This window comes from Phascolarctos cinereus, unplaced genomic scaffold (assembly GCF_003287225.1).
Source record: "Phascolarctos cinereus isolate Bilbo 61053 unplaced genomic scaffold, phaCin_HiC Scaffold_3;HRSCAF=262, whole genome shotgun sequence".
NCBI classification, from domain to species: domain Eukaryota; kingdom Metazoa; phylum Chordata; class Mammalia; order Diprotodontia; family Phascolarctidae; genus Phascolarctos; species Phascolarctos cinereus.
In genome coordinates, this window is record NW_027555736.1 from 145,154,370 (window position 1) to 145,177,037 (window position 22,668).

At 33.9% G+C, this 22,668-nt stretch overlaps 1 protein-coding gene across 1 annotated transcript in view; it reads right to left on the minus strand.

The window, feature by feature from the left end:
• Nucleotides 1-22,668, minus strand: part of DENND4A (DENN domain containing 4A) — a 165,188-nt gene that overhangs the window by 41,531 nt on the left and 100,989 nt on the right. The window contains 9 exon segments of the mRNA XM_020983081.2: nt 213-341; nt 744-885; nt 1,171-1,299; nt 1,393-1,599; nt 2,105-2,240; nt 8,758-8,891; nt 13,250-13,395; nt 14,101-14,319; nt 15,387-15,487. Coding sequence (XP_020838740.1) covers nt 213-341; nt 744-885; nt 1,171-1,299; nt 1,393-1,599; nt 2,105-2,240; nt 8,758-8,891; nt 13,250-13,395; nt 14,101-14,319; nt 15,387-15,487 — 1,343 coding nt within the window.

A 22,668-nucleotide genomic window follows, 5' to 3' on the forward strand; every position in this document is an offset into this window, starting at 1 on the left:
GAAATCAGACAGCTAATGAACTCTGGAATCTAGCCAATGTTAAATAATAAAAGCTTAACAAGTATTTTAATAGAACAATATATGTTTTATTAAGTCATCTACTTAACATCATATCAAGTTAAAAGAAAACATTCAAAACAGGAATAAGACAGTCTATCAAATCCTGTTTAAAATATATGCCATAATACACATATACATATACACACACAAACCTGTACTAGATCTATCATCAGTAGAATCTACTTTGATTAACTCAGTGTTGAAGGGTGCCTGCTCCACAGTGTTTGTGTCATTACAACTATCCATGCTGCCATGACTAACAGCATCCAGGTCACTGCCATCTGCTTAAGAACACAATATGATAGCATTTTACCACTCAAGGAGATATATCCCCAAATACCCATTAATCTGTTGATTTTTATTTGCTTATGGTGGCAATCTACTGACTGTTGTATGAAAGAATCTGAACCTTTTCATCTATTTAGTAAAAATGTGTTCAGCATAAAGCAAACACACAAAAAGTTATGAATTTGTTTAAATTCAGCAACCCAAGATTGAAATTTAAACAATGTCAAGAAGATCAATTAATTATTTTTAAAGGGTTAAAATATTATGTGCTAAGATTTCATATGAGACAACCAAAACTAGCAAAATATTCAGTATTGTGAATTTAAAATACTTATAGAATTCAAAATTTTAACCTCATTTCATGAAAAAAATAATCTTAAAATTACTTTATTTACCTGAGAGAGGAGCATGTGATAGATGAGCATTTTTTCTTAAAACTTTTTTGAACTGTGCTATTCCTAAAACAACATTTCTTATTTTGGTCCACAGAAAATAACCACTTCGACTGCTTGAAGGCCAGGTACTTTCCAAAACAGCCTATCAATTAAATGTAACATATAATGATTATCAATTATAACAGCTCTACTAGATATACAGCCTCCTCCCTTTTCCCTCCCTCCCTTCATCTGCATCTCTTTCTCTCTTTCCAAACCAAAGACTAGAAAATAACAAGATGCTATTTATTTTAAAAGTACATTTTCAATTAAATAAGTACATTAAGAAATCCTTGCAGTTTTATCAATAGCACTTACATTCAAGCATTATAATTATCAAAAATATTTATCACTCTTCCACCACACTACACTAAACCAAATTAATTACCTTATTATAGTAACCATAAGTAATGGCATTGGGATCAACACCAGCTTTTTTCATTTCAAAAAGTACTCGTACTGCAAGAACAGGCTGACCATACTGGCCACACAGCTGCATAAGAACCCGATAGCAGACCTGAAACAGTTATGTTAAAAGGTACACAGAATTAGAGGACTATGTGTACAATTTTAGTAGGAAGCAATGGATTTTATGAGACTTAACTATTACCTCATCAGGAGGATCAATCTTTTTAGAATGCATTTTTCGAAGTACATCATAGGCTGTTTTCAGAGCCCTGACTTTTGAATGGCACACTTTCACATATGCTGGCAGGCAAATAAACCACAGACCATAACAATGACGTAACAGGCATCTGGACCACATCTGAGGGATGGAGGAATACCTCTTCGCTATTTTATGAGCTGACTTTATTTCCTAGGAAACAAATTTTCATTAATGACTTTATATGCACTTAAATTTCCTTACCCACGTGATCAATGTCATAATTATAAATCACACATCAAATCCAGTTAAAACAAATCCTACCACACCAAAATCCCTGAATAGCTAAAATATGTTAAAATAATAATTGACACACACACATATATATATATGTATATATATATATATATATTTCAAGCTACATCTATTATAATAAAATTACAATATGATAATTGGATGATCTTTTAGAATGGGCTGCAATGAGATTTGAACTATAAAATGTATATATGTGTATGTGTATATATACATATATATGTATATATACACATATATATATATACACATATATATATATATATACATATGTATATATATACATATATATGTATATATATATATGAGTGCTCTAGGATGTGACATTCTGTTAGGAGTGATAGATTAGTGGGTGCAAAAGAATTAAACTGTGATGACAATAAAAAGTAAAAACTTTCTAAATTACCTGTTTAGTTCTTCTGAACATTGCTGAAGGGCTATTAGGACTATTATTTTTTGAGGCCAGTTTATTATTTTGTGTTTGCAGAAATCCCTCTGGCCTCTCAAATAAATCTATCTTCAGGACAGGAAATCCATTGTAGCTGTTAGAAAATAGGGGGAAAAAATCTCTTGTTAAAACCTATATGTAGAAGCACATAATGCCTAGAGATTATTAGTTACCTGACCACTCACTGCTTTACCAGAAATTGGTATTTTTGACTTGTATTCTATCAGAGGCAGTGGGACACAGTAGATAGGATGCTGATATTGAAGTCAGGAAGACTTGGGTTCAAATCCAATGTCAGACATAAGCCTCATGACTCTTGCCAAGGCATTTAGAGTCTGCCTGTGTCATACAATGCCCTAGGACCTCTCTATTAAGACACACTGAAGAAATCTAAGTAAGAGAGCCTCAATTACTTGCAAAATGACAGGAAGCAAGGCATGGGGAGAGCAAACACTTGGGAAAGAGAAATATAAAAAAAATTCTTCAATTCACACTGAAGAACAACTTGGCTTCCTTTACAATTTTACCTGATAACATCCCATTTAAAAGCTTCAAAATAGTTTTAACCCTTAATATCCTAAATTAGTAAGATTATTACTAAAGTAATTTGTAACCACTGTCAATTACTTAAGTCAAAATTCACTTAGCTAAAGAAATATTGGCAAAGGACCATTAGGAAATAGAAACAAAGAGCAAAGCAGTCCAAAGAAGTTGTGTTCTATAAAGGTACATAATATGCTAATGGTATTATTATAAAGAAATGAGAGCAATTTTTTCTTTTTTTAAAAATTTATTATTTATTTTTAGTTTTTAATATTCACTTCCATAAGATTTTGAGTTCTAAATTTTCTCCTCCTCCTTCCTCTCCCCCTTCCCCAAGATGGCATGCAATTTGATATAGGCTCTACATTCATATTAAACATATTTTTACGTTAGTCATATTGTAAAGAAGAATTAGAACCAATGGGAGAAACCAAAAGAAAGAAGAAACCAAAAAAAGAGAAAGCAAACAGTATGCTTCATTCTGCATTCAGATTCCATAGTTCTTTTTCTGGATGTGGATAGCATTTTCCATCATGAGTGATTTTCTTTTGTAAGTAATTAAATATAAATCCTCTACCCCTGGAGGTGTGAACTGTTTTGTTTTTGTCTCTATACTACCAAAAATTAGTACAGATCTTGACACATGATGTAAGTTAAATAAATGTGAATTGAGTTCTGAATATCTTATAGAGATAAATCCCATCCCATTGTAGTCACACTCTGTATGTCTGTGTGCATCCACGGATTTGTGTATGTACACACATACATGAATCTCCATGCAAGCTACCTTCTTTCTGCATATGGACAGGACAGAACTGGTCTCCATAAGCAGGCATGCATTTTATTTTTCCAGTAGTGGCTACTATTTGCACCAAAACATTTCAGGCTCAAGAAAGCCACTATTCCCTAACTTCCCAAACAAAAGGAAAAGGGTAGTGGATGTTTAAATTAAGACCTAGATGCTTACTTCAATAGGTCAAAGATTTTGTGATTTCATGCTTGTGGAAACTGTCCACACTGTCAAGACTGAGCTTTCTCCCTAAGCCTTAACATTCATGAGTTCTGACCAAAAAAAAGATCACTGCCTTATGGCCAACCTGGTAACAAGCTTCTCTGAATTTTACCAGGCTAGTCCTCAAATGACATATGCACAATCTGTTGCTGGACCCATTTTCGGCCTCCTCAGGGTCGTTGTGAGGATTTAATGAGATAGCATTTGTAAAGCCTATAGCACAGTGCCTGGTATATGTTGTTTTTGCTGTTGTTTAGTTGTGTCTGACTCTTTGTGATCTCATATGACTAGAGTGGTTCGCCATTTCGTTTTCCAGTGGATTAGGCAAACAGAGGTTAAATGACTTTCCCAGAGTCACACATACAGTGAGTGTCACAGGCCGGATCTGAACTCAGGTCTTCCTCACTCTAGGCTCAGCACTCTATCCACTGAACCTAGCTGCCTCTATATTGCCTGACAAATAGTAGGTGCTTAACCTTTTCCCCTTCCTTTCCAGCTTGGTAAGACTTGCCAGTGCTTACACATCAAAGTTATATCTACATCATACTAGCAACAAGGACACAGTATCAACAGAGTAAGCCATAACATAGAAAGAATAAATGACCAAGGTATATTAATCCAAATGGAGAAATCAGAGAAGTAATGATATATTGTCAAATGATGCAAAGAAATGGTACTGCTCCATCTGCAAACTGGCCCTCTAGAAATCATATTGAAAAAGAATTAAACCACTTAGCACTGAACTCCCTGGGTCCATACAGCTTTATCTTCATCCTGGCCATTTTCCAACCTGCTACCAGGCACATACCCCTATAGGGAGTTAATTGAGTCTACTATGGTTGCACTCATCATCTGTGTATCTTTGTAGAAAAACAAACAAAAAACACCTGCCCCTGCTCACTGTTCCTCTACTATCCCTCGCTATTACCCTCCTTAAGAATAAACTCTCCTCATTTTGTATTTGTACTCCCTGCATACAGAAGAGTGCTTAGCATACAGCAAGCACTTAATAAATGCTTTTCATTACTTCACTCAAAATCTACTAAAGTAGAATAATAAATGCCCAAGTAGGAAATGAGATACATATTTGTATGAAGACTTATAAAATAGTGAAAATGTTATAAATATTTTAGAAAAAGGGATCAAAAAATATTAGAAGTCACAATATTTATGGAGAAATGCAGTACACTTAAAAGAAGTTAGGTGCAACAGTGGATAGAACACTGGGACTGAAGTCAGGAAGATGAGTCCAAATCCAGCATCAGACACTTACCAGCTGTGTGACTCTGGGCAAGTCATTTAACCTGTTTGCCTCAATTTTCTCACCTGCAAAATGTGGACAATAACAGCACCTACCTCACAAACTTCTTGTGAGGATCAATTGAGATAATATTTGTGAAGTGCTTAGCACAGTGCCTAGCATACAGTAGGCACTATATAAATGCTTATTCCTTTCTCTTCCCCTTAGACTGAAGAAAAGCAAGTTTCCAATTTATACAGGTCTCAATGCATAGCTCTGCTTCTCCATTTTTTCTACTGCTATATGGGGAAATTACTGTATGCCCTACTGCCTGCCTTTCATAGAGATTTTGTGACAGTTAAGGAGACGATCTTCCAAAAAAAGCAAAAATATGAGACTGAGATAAATATATAATAAAATTTTTGAGCTCTTAAAAAGAAAAAATTATGTAAATCTAAAGTAGTATTATAATTGGAGAATAAAGGAAAACTAGTAATAGTTTTGACAAACTAGTAATAGTTTGATGACAAAAAAGTTATAACATTTTCTTCCCTTCAAAAATTTCTTATTTTTAGCACAATATTCTTTCTAAATTTTAAATTTTTTTCCTTTTAATTTATAATTTCAGATTCTCTCTCTCTCACCTTTCTTCAACCACTGTAAAGGAAAACAATATAATATCAATTATACATGTGAACTCTTATAAAACATATTTCCATATTAACATAACACAAAACAAAGTTAAAAAAATAAAACAAGAAAATTATGCTTCAATTTGCACTTTTGGAAGTGGATGGCATTTTTTCATCATAAGTCCTTTGGAATTGTCTTGGACATTGTATTGATCAGAGATGACAAGCCTTTCACAGTTGATCATCATTACAACACTGCTGTTATTGTGCACAATGAGCTCCTCATTCTTCTCACTTCACTTTGCATCAATTCATATAGGTCTTGCCACGTTTTCCTGAAACCATCCCCCTCATCATTTCTTATATTATAATAGTACTTCCATCACAATCATAAACCACAACTTGTTCAACCATGCCCCAAGTGATGAACATCCCCTCAATTCACAACTCTTTGCTACCACAAAAAGGGATGCTTTAATTATTTTTGTACATATAGCTCCTTTTCCTTTGGTTTCTTTGGTGGTACAGACCTATTAGTGGTATTGCTGGATCAAAGGGTATGCCCAATTTTGTAGCCCATTGGGAATAGTTTCAGATTGTTTTCCAGAATGGTTGGACCAGTTCACTATTACACCAATAAATCCTTCATCCCCTCCAGCATTTGTTATTTCTAATAGGTATGAGGTGGTACCTCTGAGTTATTTTAATTTGCCCTTCTCTAATTAATAATGATTTAGAGCATTTTTATATGACTATAAATAGCTTTGATGTCTTCTTCTGAAAATGTCTGTTCATATCATCTGACCATTCGTCATTTGGGGAATGCTGTCATAAATCTGATTCAGTTCTCTATATATTTGGGAGCTCTGGACTTTGGCTATAATATTCCTGTGAATTTTATTTTGGGATCTTTTTCAAAAGGTAATTGGTAGATCCTTTCAATTTCTATTTTATCATCTGTATCTAAGATATCAGGGCAGTATTCCTTGATAATTTCTTGAAATATGATTTTAGGCTCTTTTTTTGATCTTAGCTTTGAGGTAGCCCAATAATTCTTAAAATTATCTCTCCTTGATCTATTTATTTTCCAGATCAGTTGTTTTTCCAATGAGATATTTCATATTTGCTTCTATTTTTCAGTCTTTTGACTTCGTTGTATTGTTTCTTAATGTCTCATGGAGTCATTAACCCTTGCCCAATTCTAATTTTTAAGGAATTATTTTCTTCAGTGAGCTTTTGTATCTCTTTTTCCATTTGGCCAATTCTGTTTTTTAAGGAGCTCTTCGGTGAATTTTTGTGTTTCTTTTACCATTAAGACGAATTCTGTTTTTAAAGGTGTTCTTTTCTTTAGTATTTTTATACCTTTTTTTTTTTACCAACCTTTCAATTTTCTTATAATTCTCATTCCTTTCCCCAATTTTTTCCTCTACCACTTTTATCTCTTTCTTTAACTCTTCCAGGAATTCTTGCTGGTCCTGGGTCCAATAAGCATCTTTAAGGCTTTGCTTGTAGCTATTTTTACATTGTTGTCTTCTTCTAAGTTTATGTCTTAGTCTTCCTTGCCACTGTAGTAGATTTTTAGGGTCAAGCTCTTTTTTTTTTTTGGTTTGATCATTTTCCCAGCCTATTTCTTTACTTTAAATTTTATATTAAAGTTGGGATCTGTTCACCTGGGTGTGGAAAGGCACAGTTCCAAGTTTCAGGCTTTTTTGTGCTACTGTTTTCAGAGCTAGTTCAGGGGGTCTGCAAGTTTTCAGTGCTTCCAAGGTTTTGTTATCCTGAGAAAGATGTGATCATTGCTCTTGTGGTCTGTGTTCTGGTCTTTACACAGGAAGGACCTCTGCTCTCCTGCAGCCACAAGTGCTAACACTCCTCTTGGCCCTGGAATTGTGATCAGGTCCTCTGCTCCCTTATGATTGGTCACTAGTGCTCCTCTTTACCATCAAACTGCAACCCAGAACTGCTTATAGGCAATCAAGTTGCAAATCAATTCCAGGTGTATCCAGTGCCAGCAAAGGGTCCCTTTTAATCTCTTTTTTTTTCTTTTGTTTTTGGAGGCAATCAGAGTTAATTGATTTGCTCAGGGTCACACAGCTAGTAAGTGTCTGAGGCTGGATTTGACCTCAGGTCCTCCTGACTTCAGGGCCAGTGCTCTATCCACTGTACCACCTACAGGCACCCCCATATTCTCTTTCTAATCAATTGGCCGACATCATCAAGCCTTGTGGTCTCCGGGCCAAGAGCTCTCAAAGCTGCAGCTGCTGTTGCGGCCTCCTCCAAGGCCCACTGCTGGTGCTCCTGTCCAGCTCTGGGCCTGCACCCACTCCAGTGTTACAGACCTTTCCTGTGGTCCTCCTGAATTGTCTTAGGCTGGAAAAAATATCTCCCTTTGAACTTTTTTTGGCTTTACCACCCCAAAATTTGATTTGCAGTGTTATTTTAAAGTTGTTTGTAGGGGAACATTGGGAGAGTTCAGCTGAATCTTGGCCTGTATTCTACCATCTTGAGTTATAGCATTTTCTAGTATCTATTACTATTTTAAAAAATTTCCAAACCAACCAACCAATCAAAAAAAAATTCACCCTAAATTATACATCTAAAGCACATGGTGAACTTACCAGAGTCAAATTCATTAGCACAGATTTCAATTAAAATAAAGAAAACTTCTTGAAAGCTTATAGCATAAAATTAGAGATGCAGAATCAAGTCTTCCAATCATACAAAATATTGTAAAATCTTTCTGAAGACCACAGAATTTGATTAATCTTTTAAAATTACCTTTAATGAAATAAACAAAAATTTTGAAATGTTCTTGAAATATAATATAATTACATAAATTTCTGTCTAACTAAACTTGTCAATATTTGAGAGGACAACTAATTACATGGCTATGATGAAAGAGTTTCCCAAATTTGTAGGTGTTTTGCAAAAAAAAATACAAAGTTGTGTAGGTGTGGGTTTAATTTGTTTAATGATTTGCTATAAATTTGCCTACTACCTACGAATATTAAGATTTATAATGTTTTAGCTTTTAAAAATACCATAGTACACAGGATCATAGATTTCAGAGCTATAATGTAACTTAAAGATCGAGTCCCACCCCTTCCCATTTTAGTGATGTAAAGTAGTGTATATCGATGATCATATTTCTCTGTTGAACCCATACATCTTACTTATTGATTACCTGTACTGTAAAGGGTGTTCTTCACCAGTAGGCAGATGTGGGATCTCAGGTGGGGTTACAAAAACAGTATGTTCACTTTTGAAGGATTCATCCAGTTCTATAAGTCTCATTTCACCATTTTTGTCCATATCTACCTAAAGAGGTTTAAAAAGAAATACACTAAAAACACATTTTCCTTGGAAGCGAAGGGTTACAAATATCCTAAAAGGGAACAGAAAAATGTATGCTAGGCACAAGGAGCTGAGGTATCTTACTAAAAGCAGCTTAAATGCTAGAAGTGACCTAAAGACATTACCTAGGATGTGTATAACCACAGAAGGAGTGAGAGATCATGAAAGAGAGAATGAGTGGACAGAAGGCCTGAGGTAATTAGTGCCTCTGAGATTTAGAAAAGCCACTGCAGTACACTGGGAAGCTCCTCAATAGAGAGCTTATGTAAAAGTGAACAAGAAATACAGAATGAGAAGTTGAGAAATGACTGTCATCCATACCATTGGGGGGAGGAGTTTCCAATGAATTTACAGATCCATTGAATACCAAAAGTTCAACAATCAACAAGCATTTATTAAGTGCTTACTATGTGCCAGGCACTACGTGAAGGGCTACAGCTACAAAGAAAAAGTGAAAACAGTCTCTGCCTTCAAGGAACTAGCATTCCCATAGAAAACACATATGTATACGCAAAGATACATATAAAATAGGTACAAGGTCACATTGGGAAAGCACCAGGAATTGGCGAGAATGGAAAAAACTTGGTGCAGAAGTTGGAGGTGGAGCTGAGTGTTGAAGGACACCAGAGATTCTCAAAGGCAGGAGTGAAAAGGGAGAGTGTTCTAGGTGTGGGGCATGGCCAGTGTGAAGGTATGGAGAAGGACAATGAAGGATCATGTGTGACGGACAGTAAACAGACCAATATGACTGAATAAGTATGAGTGAATAAAGGACAGTAATACGTAGAAAGACTGGGAACGTAAGAAGGGACCAGGTTGTGAAGAGCTTTCAATGTCAAATAAAGGATTTCATGTTATGTTTGAGGTAGCAGAGCCACTAGAGTTTATTGAGCAAGTGGGGTCAGACCTGCACTTCAAGAAAATAATTTTGGAAGTTTTGAGGAAGCCGGATTGAACTGAGGAAAGACTTGAGGCAGGGAGATTAATTAGGAGGCTACTGTAAAAGTCCAGCAGAGAAGGGATGAAGGAAAGAACTGGAGGTATGACCATGCCAGCGGACAGAAGGGATATGTGTCAGAAATGCTGTAGAGATAGAAATATAAAATTTGGAAACTAATTGGATATGTGTGGGATGACTGGTTATACACAGAAACAATAGAGCATTATATTTTCATTCCTTTTGAGAATGCAATTTCTATTTAATTCTAGACATCAAATTTGTTTGTCCTGAAAGTATGTATGAAGGTTACCCAGAAAGAAAAATTATTAGAGTATATTCTGGGTTGTTGTGGCATGTGTGACAGTGAAAAAAAAATGCCATTTTCCTTATAACATAATTTAGATTTGTAATTAATGAAAAACTCATTCCATAACTTGATGAGTTATAATTATTTTTGAAGGAGAGTTATTGAAAAGCTTAAACATAATTTTATCCCATATTATATAAGTAATCTTTCTTTTCAATCTAGAATTAAAATTGTAATCTAAGCCATATTTCAGTTTAAAAAATCTATATATATAGATTTTCAGTAATATAGTAATATATATATATCAAAAAAAGGATTTTTTTTGGAGATTTCTGAGGCCTGACAGTCATCAAGCATTCATTTCAATAATCTTCTGCATTAACTTCTGTTGAGTGAACAGCAGTTGACCTACTTTCATGAAATCCTAGTCAACTAATGCATTAATTATATAGTACATTAATGTCCCAGATCATAATGTCTCAGGTTCTTAGCAACATGATAAGCCTTGTGTTTCTTTTATTTTAATTAGAATTATTTAATTTAATAATAATAATAATAAAAAATTTTTATTAGAATTATTTCTTAGCCACATGATACTACAACATGGATGAATAACACATCTAATGTTAGCTGAAACTTAGTATTTGTAACCAAGATATCCACAATGGACCAAAAATATAACAAAACTGTAGGAGATTTCAGTCTGTGCTGAGAACTGTATATATAATAGTAAACAGTTTTGTCATCTACTACTGCTACTGCTCCTTACTACTACCTAATACCACCTGACCCCCACCATGAATGCTAGTAAGTATTAAAAAACGGGGCCATTTTTTCACAAGTTAAAGAAGTATATTAACAATAACACTGTAATTTATTTTTTTTCCTTATGAGTTGGCTGGCTAAAGTCCAAAGAAAATTCTGTTTGAAATAATAGATTATAGCCCTAACCCAACAATTTGTCTCATAAATATGTGCCATTATTCACAAAGAAGAACAAGGTGAAGATTTATGTAGTTGGCTAATATTTGAAACAATTTAAAGTTCATGTTCTATTGATAACAGGAATATCATCTCTACGTAACTAACACACATTTGTTTCTATAGAAAAGATTTACAGGAAAAAATGGTGATTAGGTTTCCAGGTCAGGCCACAAAAATAATTTAACCCATAACATAATACTATTTCAATGATACACTGTGACTATGGGAAAACTCATTGAGTTCCAACTGGAGACAGTAGAAATACACTCCCTTATTTGACAATATTTAGGGGTAGTAGAGGTACACCTGGGAAATAGTTAACTACCCCTAAATATTGTTAGCGAACTTTTTTTACTTGTACAAAGGGAGGTACTTCTCCACAGTTTTATGGGTAAAAGAAGGCACCTCTCTAAGTCCATTCATTCCTTAGATTTCTAAACTGGGGAACAAAAGAAAGTGGTCATCACGAGGAATAGAGAAAATGAATGATCTTGTCAATTGTTCACTGTATAAATCATACACGTAAGTTCAGTGGTCATAACTTTGGAACTGCTGGAAATAAAACTTTATTATGCAAAATGAGCTTCATAGAATACTTTGTTTTAAGATGCTTAAAAATGTACAGGACAGAGTGTCCCAAAAGTCTTGGTACAATTTTATGTTTCATTAGCTTTAAACTGCACTAAGACTTTTGGGACACTTTGTATTTGTACTTTAATTATAATTCCAATCCTAACTCTTGAAAAAAATAAACCATTAAAAAACCAAATGAAACAAAAGGTTTCCTTTCCTTTTTCCATTCCCAAACCAGTTATAGTTAGTTATAATGAATCCCTTGTTCACATAAATGTGTTTCTAGGTGATCTTTATAAATGTCTCAGATACAAATTACAACATGTGGGATCAAATCTACAGAGAAACCATTTTTATAGGAAAAAAATCCCACCATTATAGTTATACCATAGAAATGCATCAAAATATTATTAACAATAAAGCTTCATTGTACAGATATGTAAATAAGCCCATAGACTATATTTCCAATGTCTCTTACAATTTAACGGAATCAAAGACTTTGTTGGGGGCAATAGGTATGCATTTCACCACTTCAGTCATCTTTATGTATTAATAAAGCAGCTAAGTTCTAAAATAATATAATCCAAAGTACTCATTATTTTTTAAGGTGATGAACATAAACTACCCTTCTATGTATGAGACTCATTGATTTAGCAAAATAACACAACAGGCATTCTCTATTTTAAAAGGAATTTCAAACTCAGGAATATTCAAAGCCCTAAGACTGCTAATTGTAGTAGAAAGTCAGAAGTTGCCATTATTAGCTATGCAACCTTGGGCAAATCACTTTTACCACTTTACGTTTCAGTTTCTTCTTTTGTAAAATGAGAGAGTTGGCCCAGATGATCTCTCTAAAGTCCTTTCAACTCTAAGATGCTATGAAATTTAAGGAATTTTCAGTTAGAAAACAATACATGATACATCCCATTACTCAACAATGGGGAAAGTGAAAGTTGGCATTATAACTGTTAATTATTGCAAATAAAAAGAAAAAAAAAGGAAAAGGGTAGAAAATCTTGGGTGCTTTAACCAGGGAATTCCCAGGATGAAATAAATTACTGTGAACTAGATGGAAGAGGACAGGGTGGGGCTAAGAAGAGAATCTTAAAGTCAGTGGAAAGCTATCAAACACTACTAGCACAATATCTACTATAATACAACATGCCACGGTGCCACTACTATTTGAGCTATAATTGAACAAAAGGTTTCATTTCAATTTATTAGTGGACTTTCTCATAAAACAATTTTTATCACAAGAAGCCAATGACAAAACTGAATTTATTCAAATTTGCTTCAAAATCATCTTTAATGAAACTTCTTTTCTACAATGCATATTGATAACCTGTATTGTCCCAACACAATGACTTTATTTATTTCAAACAAAGCAAGCACAGGTTACTTGGTTACTTCATATATTGGCAAGGTTTATGTTTTTTTTTTCAAATTCAAGAAGTTCATTATTACAACCCAAAATAAAACTCAACTGTAGATGAAAGGTTCCATAACAGTATTACTTACTTTGTCTACACAATCATCAAAAAATGCCAAGCTTGCATCTTTGTCACTGACAAAGGAACATTCCTCAATGAAACGAATAAACATTTGTGTTTTGGTCATCAGGTTGTAGAATTTTTGATGGGACCGGTCCCGGCTTTTTAAGAACCCTATTAAGCAAGCACATAAACTATCACAATGTAGCTTGTATACTTCTAATTTATGAGTAAAAAACAGTTAAACATGAAAATACAAAAACTTATTACTCATACTAGTTTCTCAAACTACTTTGGCTTTTTTAATGTTGTTTTTCAAAAGAGAAGTACTTTTCCTCTTTAAATTCATTTTTCACATATAACTTCTAGATGTAGTATGGCATGGTGGAAAGGGGGCCAGTCTTGATGTCAGGAAGACCTGTGTTCAAATCTTGCCCCTGAAACATACTAGCTGTATACATTTAGAAAAGTAACTAAACCTCTCAGTACCCTTAGGAAATTCTCAAACACAATTTGCAGATGAGTTGTGATCTACATGGAGGAGTACACCAAGAGTTCCCCTTGCTAAGGAAATCACAGTTCTATCCAACAAAAGATTTAAATTATAAAGCAAATGAACTCTGCATTTTCCATAATTTTTCTTTTAAATATTAAACACAAAAAATTATGTACAATATCTCATTAATTACTTAAACTATTTCTTTTGCCTGTTTTTACTAATCTGTGTGCAATCAATAGATGTGAGGGAGTTAAGAATTAATCTTAAAGAAATTAATTAAATATTGAATGGTTAAAAGTATCCACTGAAAAAGTGAGTCACTCACATAACTTACTTGCTAAAGAGCCAAAACTATTTCATGGCAAAATGGAATCACTCACCTTGTAGCTCAAAAAGGGAACTTGCATCTGTGGCTGTCTCAGATGGGGCCTGTGTTATTGGTCTTAAGTATGATCTGTAACCTTTTAATATAGAGGCCATGAAGCCTAAAAATGCCTCCTGGATTTCCATATCTATCAAATGCAATCTCTTTCCTGAGTTAAAATCATAGTCATTCATTGCTAGATCCATTAATTCATCTTCTCTGGGTCTCTGTTGTACTGTGAAGAAATACAGTGTTGGTGTTTATCTTCATAATGACAGCAAATATTTTTCACAATGATGAATAGTAGATAACAGTTCAAAGACAGTTCCACTGGCTGAAGAGTCAGTTTCATATGCCTACACCATGAAATTTTTAACGTGTGTTTTTCTCTTTTTTCACCTCCTATTGGGTATATCTTACTCATGCTATACGAAAATGACATTTGTTTATCCTAATAACCGTTGGCAATTTTTTTCTAGTTCTCCATCTCTGATGATTTTAAAAGTCAACTTCTTGTCCCATGCTATATATTTTATTGACTCCCACGTATATTATACTTCATATGAATCACAGTATTCCTTTAAGGTCTTTAAAGAGGAATATCACTGAAATACCAGAGACTTAAACAAAGAAACTATAGTTTAATCCCTTTATCACCATTTCTGGAACACTTCCAGGACATATTCTTACTTATTCCTTTTATAGAAACCCTCCATACGCTAAATCAATTTCCATCCTGATTAATGTAATTATACTTTTGGCAAATAACTATTTTCTAAACATTTGAAACTTTATAGTGCAGCTGCAAGATTCACTGAATCAAAAGCATATGGTGTAACTCCTACACTACATACTGCAACTATAATTTCCTAATCTAATTTTAAAATAAATTTTCTCAGATCTTCAAAACTTGTTTCTGTACTTATATCTCTCTACTTCAGTATTTTACTTATAAGCAAAATATAGAAAGGTGAATCCTTGTTTTTTCCCCAAAATTTTAGTAAAAGAAAATTAAGGAAGATAATTTAAAAAGATTCCTTCCTGTTTTATCATTCAATAATTCTTTTCAATATGGCAGGAGTGTGAGCAAAAATGTTCAATTTATTATTTGTTTCATTCTTTACCCTAAATTTCACTTTAACACCCAAGATATGAACATTTCCCTCTATAATACTTCAAATGCAAAATTGGGGGAAAAGGTTCAGTAAAGGGCAAGAAAAGTATTTCATGTTGGTCTCATGAGATAAAAGATAATAGAAAGGGTAACAAATCCAGCCCCTCTACCTTAACTTATTTACTCACATTTTGCTAGTTGCTGGTGCAAATTGTTCAATGTGTTCATCAGATTTTTGCACGGTTTCTTTGGAAGTATCTTCCAGGCTATATTCTTCTTATCTCCAATTCTGAGATTTAAAAGCAACAATAATAAATTTACCAGATGGAATTATTTTCATAAAGTTACAATCCTGTTATGTGTGAAAAAGGAAAAAGAAAAAGCACATGGGGGTAACAAATAAAATGCAAAGAATACAAAATTTTTGGAGGCAAAAGGAGAAAAACACTGTGGTGGTGGTTTTGGGTATCTAGTATTTTAAAACTAAGTTAATGAACAACAAGAGTCTTTATTTTATACACATCTATACTCTAGCATCTTGTATATAGTTCCATGACCATAGTAAGTTCTTAATAGACATTTGTTAGGAATTATAGTGATTCTACCAAGGCAATAAATAAATATGAATACCTTCAAACTAGTTAAACTGGAATGATTTAAAAATACTGTTAACTCCATTAAAGTGAATTTTAGTCGTGGAAAAAATTAAGTGACCTTATTAAATGTTAATCTCTCCCATACAGTGGTTCAATACAGTATAAACTCCAAAAGAACATTATAACTAAGTTTCAAATATACTTTATATCCTAGCAATTTACCTAATCAAAATTACTTCTTTGGTATGTGAAATAATGCTTTTAGATGGGTTGCTTGTTTTTGTGAAACTCAATGTGGAGGGTGTGAGGGACATGATTTACATATGACTGAAAGACAGAGTTTAAAAAACAGCCAAGTCAGGTAGCACCACACAGTGAAGAAAGATGAGAAAAGCTCTAGGAAAAGATAAGAAAGGCTGCTATAAAGCCTTTCTCAAAAGCCCCCCGTGACTCAATTTCCAGGGCAATAAATAGGTGAAGAAAACTGCCTGTTTACTGTCATCATTTGCTATGAAGAGTTAGGAATAAAAGTTAGTAATCAGAATAACAAAGAACAGACAATCTTAGGTCCTACAAGTATGGGGTGGGGAGAGGAATATTGCAGTAACTTAAAGAGTGTGCCCTTGGCTTGTGTTTTTTCTCTGCTAAAAATACAATGTATTTTGTGTGCACATTGCTCTCCATACTAGAAGAAAAAAGTGAAAGGGGTAGAGGAACATCTCTTCACTCTCCAATTAACAGGGGGAATCCCATGGTTCTAAAAGAAGGAAAGGATGAAAAGAAATCTGAAGAGACAGAAGAATCCTAACTGTACCAGTATTTTAAAGGATGGTAAAGAGAAGAAAGGGAATAAAAGGATCATTGATTACTTGAAACAGTATCTGGATTAAATATAGCTTCTTCCTATAAGCAAGTACTTTCTGTACTTCAAGGAATGATGATGTGGATATTACAGGTACCATCAGGAGAAAGATCATTCAGTAATAGTCAAGGAACAAAGAGTAATAGCAGTACTGAAGAGGCTACATGGAAAGCTGACATGAAGACACAATATCTTCCTAGGGCATGCATTCATGATGTGACTAAGAGCCTCTTGAGTCTTGTCTTGCCTTATCACAGGGTCACAGTTTTAGAACTGGAAGAAGCCAGAGGTCTTCTGGTCTAAACCTTTCATTTCACAGATGAGTAAATGGACTCAGAAAGGAGAAAAGACTTGCTCAAAATTGCCAAAGGGTGAAATGTCAGAGCAAAGATTTGAATCCAAGTCCTCTTGATTCTAAATCCAGCCTTCTTTCCACCACACTGTGATGCTTCCATTACTTCACATAGAGGCAAATGATATTGTTAGAAAGAAACTGAAAATGATCACTAGGCATAATGAAGCCCTGGACAAAAGACTGAAGACCTTAGGATAACAGGTAGTGTTCCCATCACTACTGCTGATTAAAGGTAAGAGCTTCAGAACAAAGAAAAAGCCGATATAGGAGGCAAACAGCTAATTAAGATGATGTCTGAATACAGAATTTGGTTTTCAAGACTAGGAATTAGAATTTGGGAATAGGTCAGGGATGAAGTACATTTTATGAGGGTAGTAAAAATAAATTTGACTGGAAAGTTGGGTATGTTTTATTTCCTCAGTAGAATGTAAGCTACTTGAGGCAAGGACTATTTCATTTTTGTCTCTGTAGTCTCAGTGCCTAACAATGCTTTGTATATGCCATATATTTAATAAATATTAATTGAATTAAAGCTCTCACCAACTGCCATAGATTTGATTATGCATATGACATGCAAATCTATATGAACTGTACCTCAATTCCATTGGTTAATAGCCATCTCCACTCACATATTCTCTCAAATTTAATATGTCAAAAATGGAACTTGTTTTCCTCTATAATCCCAACCCTCCTCCAAATTTCCCTTGCTCTGTTGAACACACCACTATCCTTCAAGATATTAAATTCATAAGTTCAGTCAGCTTTAACAGTCCTATCTCCAGGCCAACATCCCATTTCAACTTCCAAACTGGTCAACAGAATTCCAATTGTTCTCTTTGCTTCCCATTTCTTCTCTCTCCAATCCATCCTCTTCAGATCTGCCAGTTATCTTCCAAAGACACAAGGTTGATCAAGTTACTACATCTTCAAAAACTTTCAATGGCTCCCTACTGACTAGAAGATAAAACGCCAGCTTCTCAGCCTTAGAACTATCACCTGCCATCCACCTCATCCATTAGCTTGCCATCTACCCTGTAGCAATTCTCCCTAGACCACTCAACCTAATGAAAACATACCCTGAGTAAATCAATACGCTCAATTTTGGAACCACTGCCCTGGGCCAGTGCTATCCTGATTGATAAGTCAGACAATACAATACACACGGCTCATTATATTTATCTTGTTCCAGACCATGCTGCACATTTCATTCCACCATCCACCCCAGTCATCTTCTTGCCATCTGCCCTGCTGACAAGCATGCATACCCAGCAGTACCCCTTTATCCCTACTTTCCACCTTTTGCTCTGGGAACAGTTATCAAATCAATACTACCATTGCTCCTGGAAAGGGCATGCCAGATGACTTTCCCATGATTCTATTCACCAATCTTGTGACTTCCCAAAGTAAAACATCTTTAGCTGTCATTAAGGAATTCAAGTTATGAGATTCAGGGAGACTATATCCCTGAATACCAAAAGAATTAACTGATGTTTTTTGAGCCATGGTAAGCGATCTATGAAAAATCACAGGGAATTGGAAAGGTACTACAAAACTGGAAACAGATAAATGTTATGCCAATTTTAACAAAAGGGAATAAAATGGAATGTTTAAATTATAGGCTCTTGGACCTGACTGCAAATACTGACAAAATCCTCAAGCGTATATTAAAGAGTTTGTGAGCATTAAAAAAGAGAAGTAGAGATGACTAAGAGTCAACATCACTAAAAGCAAATTATGACAGATTAACTTCCTCTTTTTGGTTAGAGTTACTGGACTACTAGATCAAAGGAATGTCATAATCATAGCTTATCTGATGAAGTTTCTCATGACATCCTTGTGGATAAAGTAGAAAGATGTGGGCTGGATGATAGCACAGTTAAGAGAATTTAGAAATATTTAAATGACTAGACCCTAATAGTAGTGATTAATGGACTGAAATAATGCGCAAAGGATGTAAGACAACTCCAAAAGTCTCATGATGGAAAATGCTATTCACATCCAAAGAATGAACTATGGAGTCTGAATGCAGATCGAAGCATACTATTTGCTTTTTTTTTCCTTTTGTTATGTTTCCTCGTTCTTTTCATTCTTTCTATTGGTTCTAATCCTTCCTTACAACATGACTAATGTGAAAATATGTTTAATAGGAATGTATATGGATAGCCTATATCAGCTTGCATGCTGTCTTGGGGAGGGAGAGAAAAATTTTAAACTCAAAAGCTTATGAAAGTGATTACTGATAAATCAAAATTTAAAAAAAAAGAAGAAATAATGCTCAGAGACAGGTCTCTAGTGGAGTGACTCAGTGAGCTAGCCCTGGTTCTGTGCTAGTTAATACTTTTTATCAATGACTTTGATGTTGCTGAACTTATTAAATTTGCAGATGACACAAAAGTTGAGATGGAATTGAGATAGAAATCTGGATTTAGGCAAGATAAGTTGAAAAGTTACCACCTCTCAGAACCCAGGGTGGCTCTAGGGGTAGAGTCTAAGTTTCCAGTGAGGAGAGGGTAGAGATAATGGCTAGAATGGAGAGAACAGTTTTGGAAATCGTGACTGGGAAACGAACCAAAGGACTAGTCCCGGGCAAGATAAAGAAGATAAAGCACACCTATCAGAGCCCAAGGTGATTTTGATTATTTCTCTTGATATTCCAGATCAGGAGTTCTTAAACCTTTTTTGTATCATGGATCCTTTTAGTGGTCCATGGTGAAGCCTATGGACCCTTCTCTGAATAATGTTTTTAAATGCATATAATAAAATACAAAAGAATACAAATTAAATAATTATTTTGAAATAGTTGTCAAAATAATAATGATCATGATCAAATTCACTAACCCTAGATTATGAACCTTTCTACACCTTTTGTTCTTTTAAATGAATCTTGTAATTATTTTGTCCAGCTCTAAAAGTATTGTCTTGGTAATCTGATTAACACAGCACTAAATATGTGGATTAATTTAGATAGTATAATTTTAATTATACTAGAATGGTCCAAACATGAGTAATGAGTATACCTTCAATTATTTTTTATTTCTTTAAGGAAAGTATATGTCTTGAGTGTTCCTTAGACTAACTCCCGGATATTTTATGCATTTTGTTATTTTGAATGAGATTTCTCTTTCTATTATCTCTTCCTAGATGTCGTTATTGCTACACAGGATGTGATGTTGATTCAGATACTTCACTGAAGCTACTAATTGACTCAGCTTCTTTGCTGATTCTCTGGAATTTTCCAAGTAAAACATCAGCAAATAGTATTTTTAATCTTTCCCTCTTTGTCTTGCTTTATTAAGTTGGTTTTTTTTAGCATAAATGAATGTTGTACTTGATTAAAGTTTTTTGTGTTTATTGGTATAATCATGTAGTTTGAGGTATTTTCCTTTTTAATGACTAATAATATTGCTTTCTTTATATTGAGGTATCCTTGCATCTCTGATATAAATCCAACTTGATCACAGTGAGTATTTTTTGGATGTATTGCTATAATCATTTTGCTAGGATTTTATTAAAAAAAATTTAAACAACGTTAATGATAATGGCCTAGAGTTCTCTTTCTTTGCTTTATCCTTACTTTGCTGGCATATTAGGTCTTAAGACATTTATCACACAAACTGAAATTCATGGCATGTTTTCTTTCCAAATTGTTGAGAATAATTCCTATAGTAGAGGTATTAATTGCTTTTTAAACCAACAAAAGAATTTAATTGTAAATCCATATGAAACAGGATTTTTTCTTTTGGAATTTCTTTTATAGCTGTTTCTTTTGCATTCTTCTGACTGTACTATTTAGGAGATCTATTTTACATTGTGTTAATTGGGGAATTTTACATTTTTATAGTTAATCTTCCATTTAAAAAATCAGTTTTGCTGGCATAAAATTGTGTATAGTAGCTTCTAATAATTCTTTTTTTTCCTGTTTGCTGTAATTTCATCTTGTTTATTTTGGTAATGTGATTTTCCCCCTCTTTTTATTCAAGTTAGTTAAAGATTAATCAATTTTTAAAGTTTTTTTCCCCAAGAACCAGAATTTAGTTGTATTAATTCCATATTCTTATTGTCTTTCATTTCATCTATTTCTACTCTAATTTCCCAGATTTCTTCTTCTTTGATTACTGTGGCTTATTCAATTTTATCATTTTAAAAACTGCGTATTTCATCCATGAAGCCTCTCTTTTTCCATTTTGTTACTGTATGTTTTCAGAGATATAATTTTTCTTCCCAGGATAGGTAGCTTTAGTTGAAATCTAGAAATTATGTATATTATCTCACTGTTGTCATCATTTTCACATCATTACTGTTTCTCTGATTTTTTTTCTTTGACCCACTCATTATTCTGAACATCATCATTAACTCTTCATTTAGGTTTGTATATTTTGCTTTTGTTCTCTGCACTAATCACTATTTTTATTGTAGTATGGTATTAAAAGGATGTGTTTGTTATTTATTCTTTTTTTACAGTTATTTACAATTTTTCTGTGCTTTCACACATGATTTACTTTTGTAAAGGTACTATGTGATGCTAAGAAATATGTATGTAATGTAACGTAAAATATGTAACATTCCTATTCAAAAGATGCCATAAGTCTTTAAGTTTTAAATTATCCGAGTTTGTTCGGTTCAATTCCTTTCTGTTTACATTGTGTTAGATTTTTCTACAGTTCTAGCTGTTATTCACTTGATGGATTTCCCTGGGTATGTCACTTAACCCCTTTGGGCCTCAGTTTCTTGACTCCTAAAATGAGGACTTAGATAATCTCTTTGTTCCCTTAGGATTCTATGAAGCATGAGAATACTTTGAAATAAAAATATAACCTCTCTTTCAAATAAGAATTAATCTTTTCAAATATGTCCTTCTTTAACATTCCAGTTCTGCATCCAACTTTGTGGATTATTTTATGTCTTTTTTTTATCAATGATACCTAACAATAATTCCAACTCCCGGCACTTAGTAAGTATCTAATAAATACTTGTTGATTGCTTGACTGACTTTTCTTCATAGGATTCATCACAGAGCAGAAGTGATCCAGGATCCAGAAGAGTGTGTCATTAGAGTACTAGCTCTAATACAGGACTGCAGCTCAACAGAGTTGAAGGGTAGATATGAGGTTTGAGAATCATCTCCATAAAGATGATAGCTGAATCCATTAAAACTAATGATAAAGAGAGTGTAGAGAGAAGAGGAATGGGTCCTGTAGGAAGCCCTGAGGTACACCTATACACAGAGACCAAGCAGGATTAGTCAATAATCAATCAACAAACATTTATTAAACTCTTATTATGTACCAAGAACTGTAAGCACAACACAGCAGTGTCATAAAAATCCAGAGAGAAAAGAGGATAAAGAATGATGGTGTGATAAACAAAATCAAATGATACAAAAGAGGAGTGAGAAAAGTTAACAGGACCATCATGAAGACAGTTGCAGCTTATAAGTTGTGTTATTTGACAAAGCAATGGAGTCCTATGAAGAATTTGACAAGATTCTCCAAACCAAGGCAACATAAATCTTAATACTTGATCATCTTGAAATGAAGATATGCATGCAGAGAATGGTGAAAACTATGTTGGAAAATATGGTTCTAAATAAAGAAGTCAAAGATGCCTAAGGTTTGTAGATTGTTCAAAAGCAGAATTTGGAACTCAAAATTAAAAAA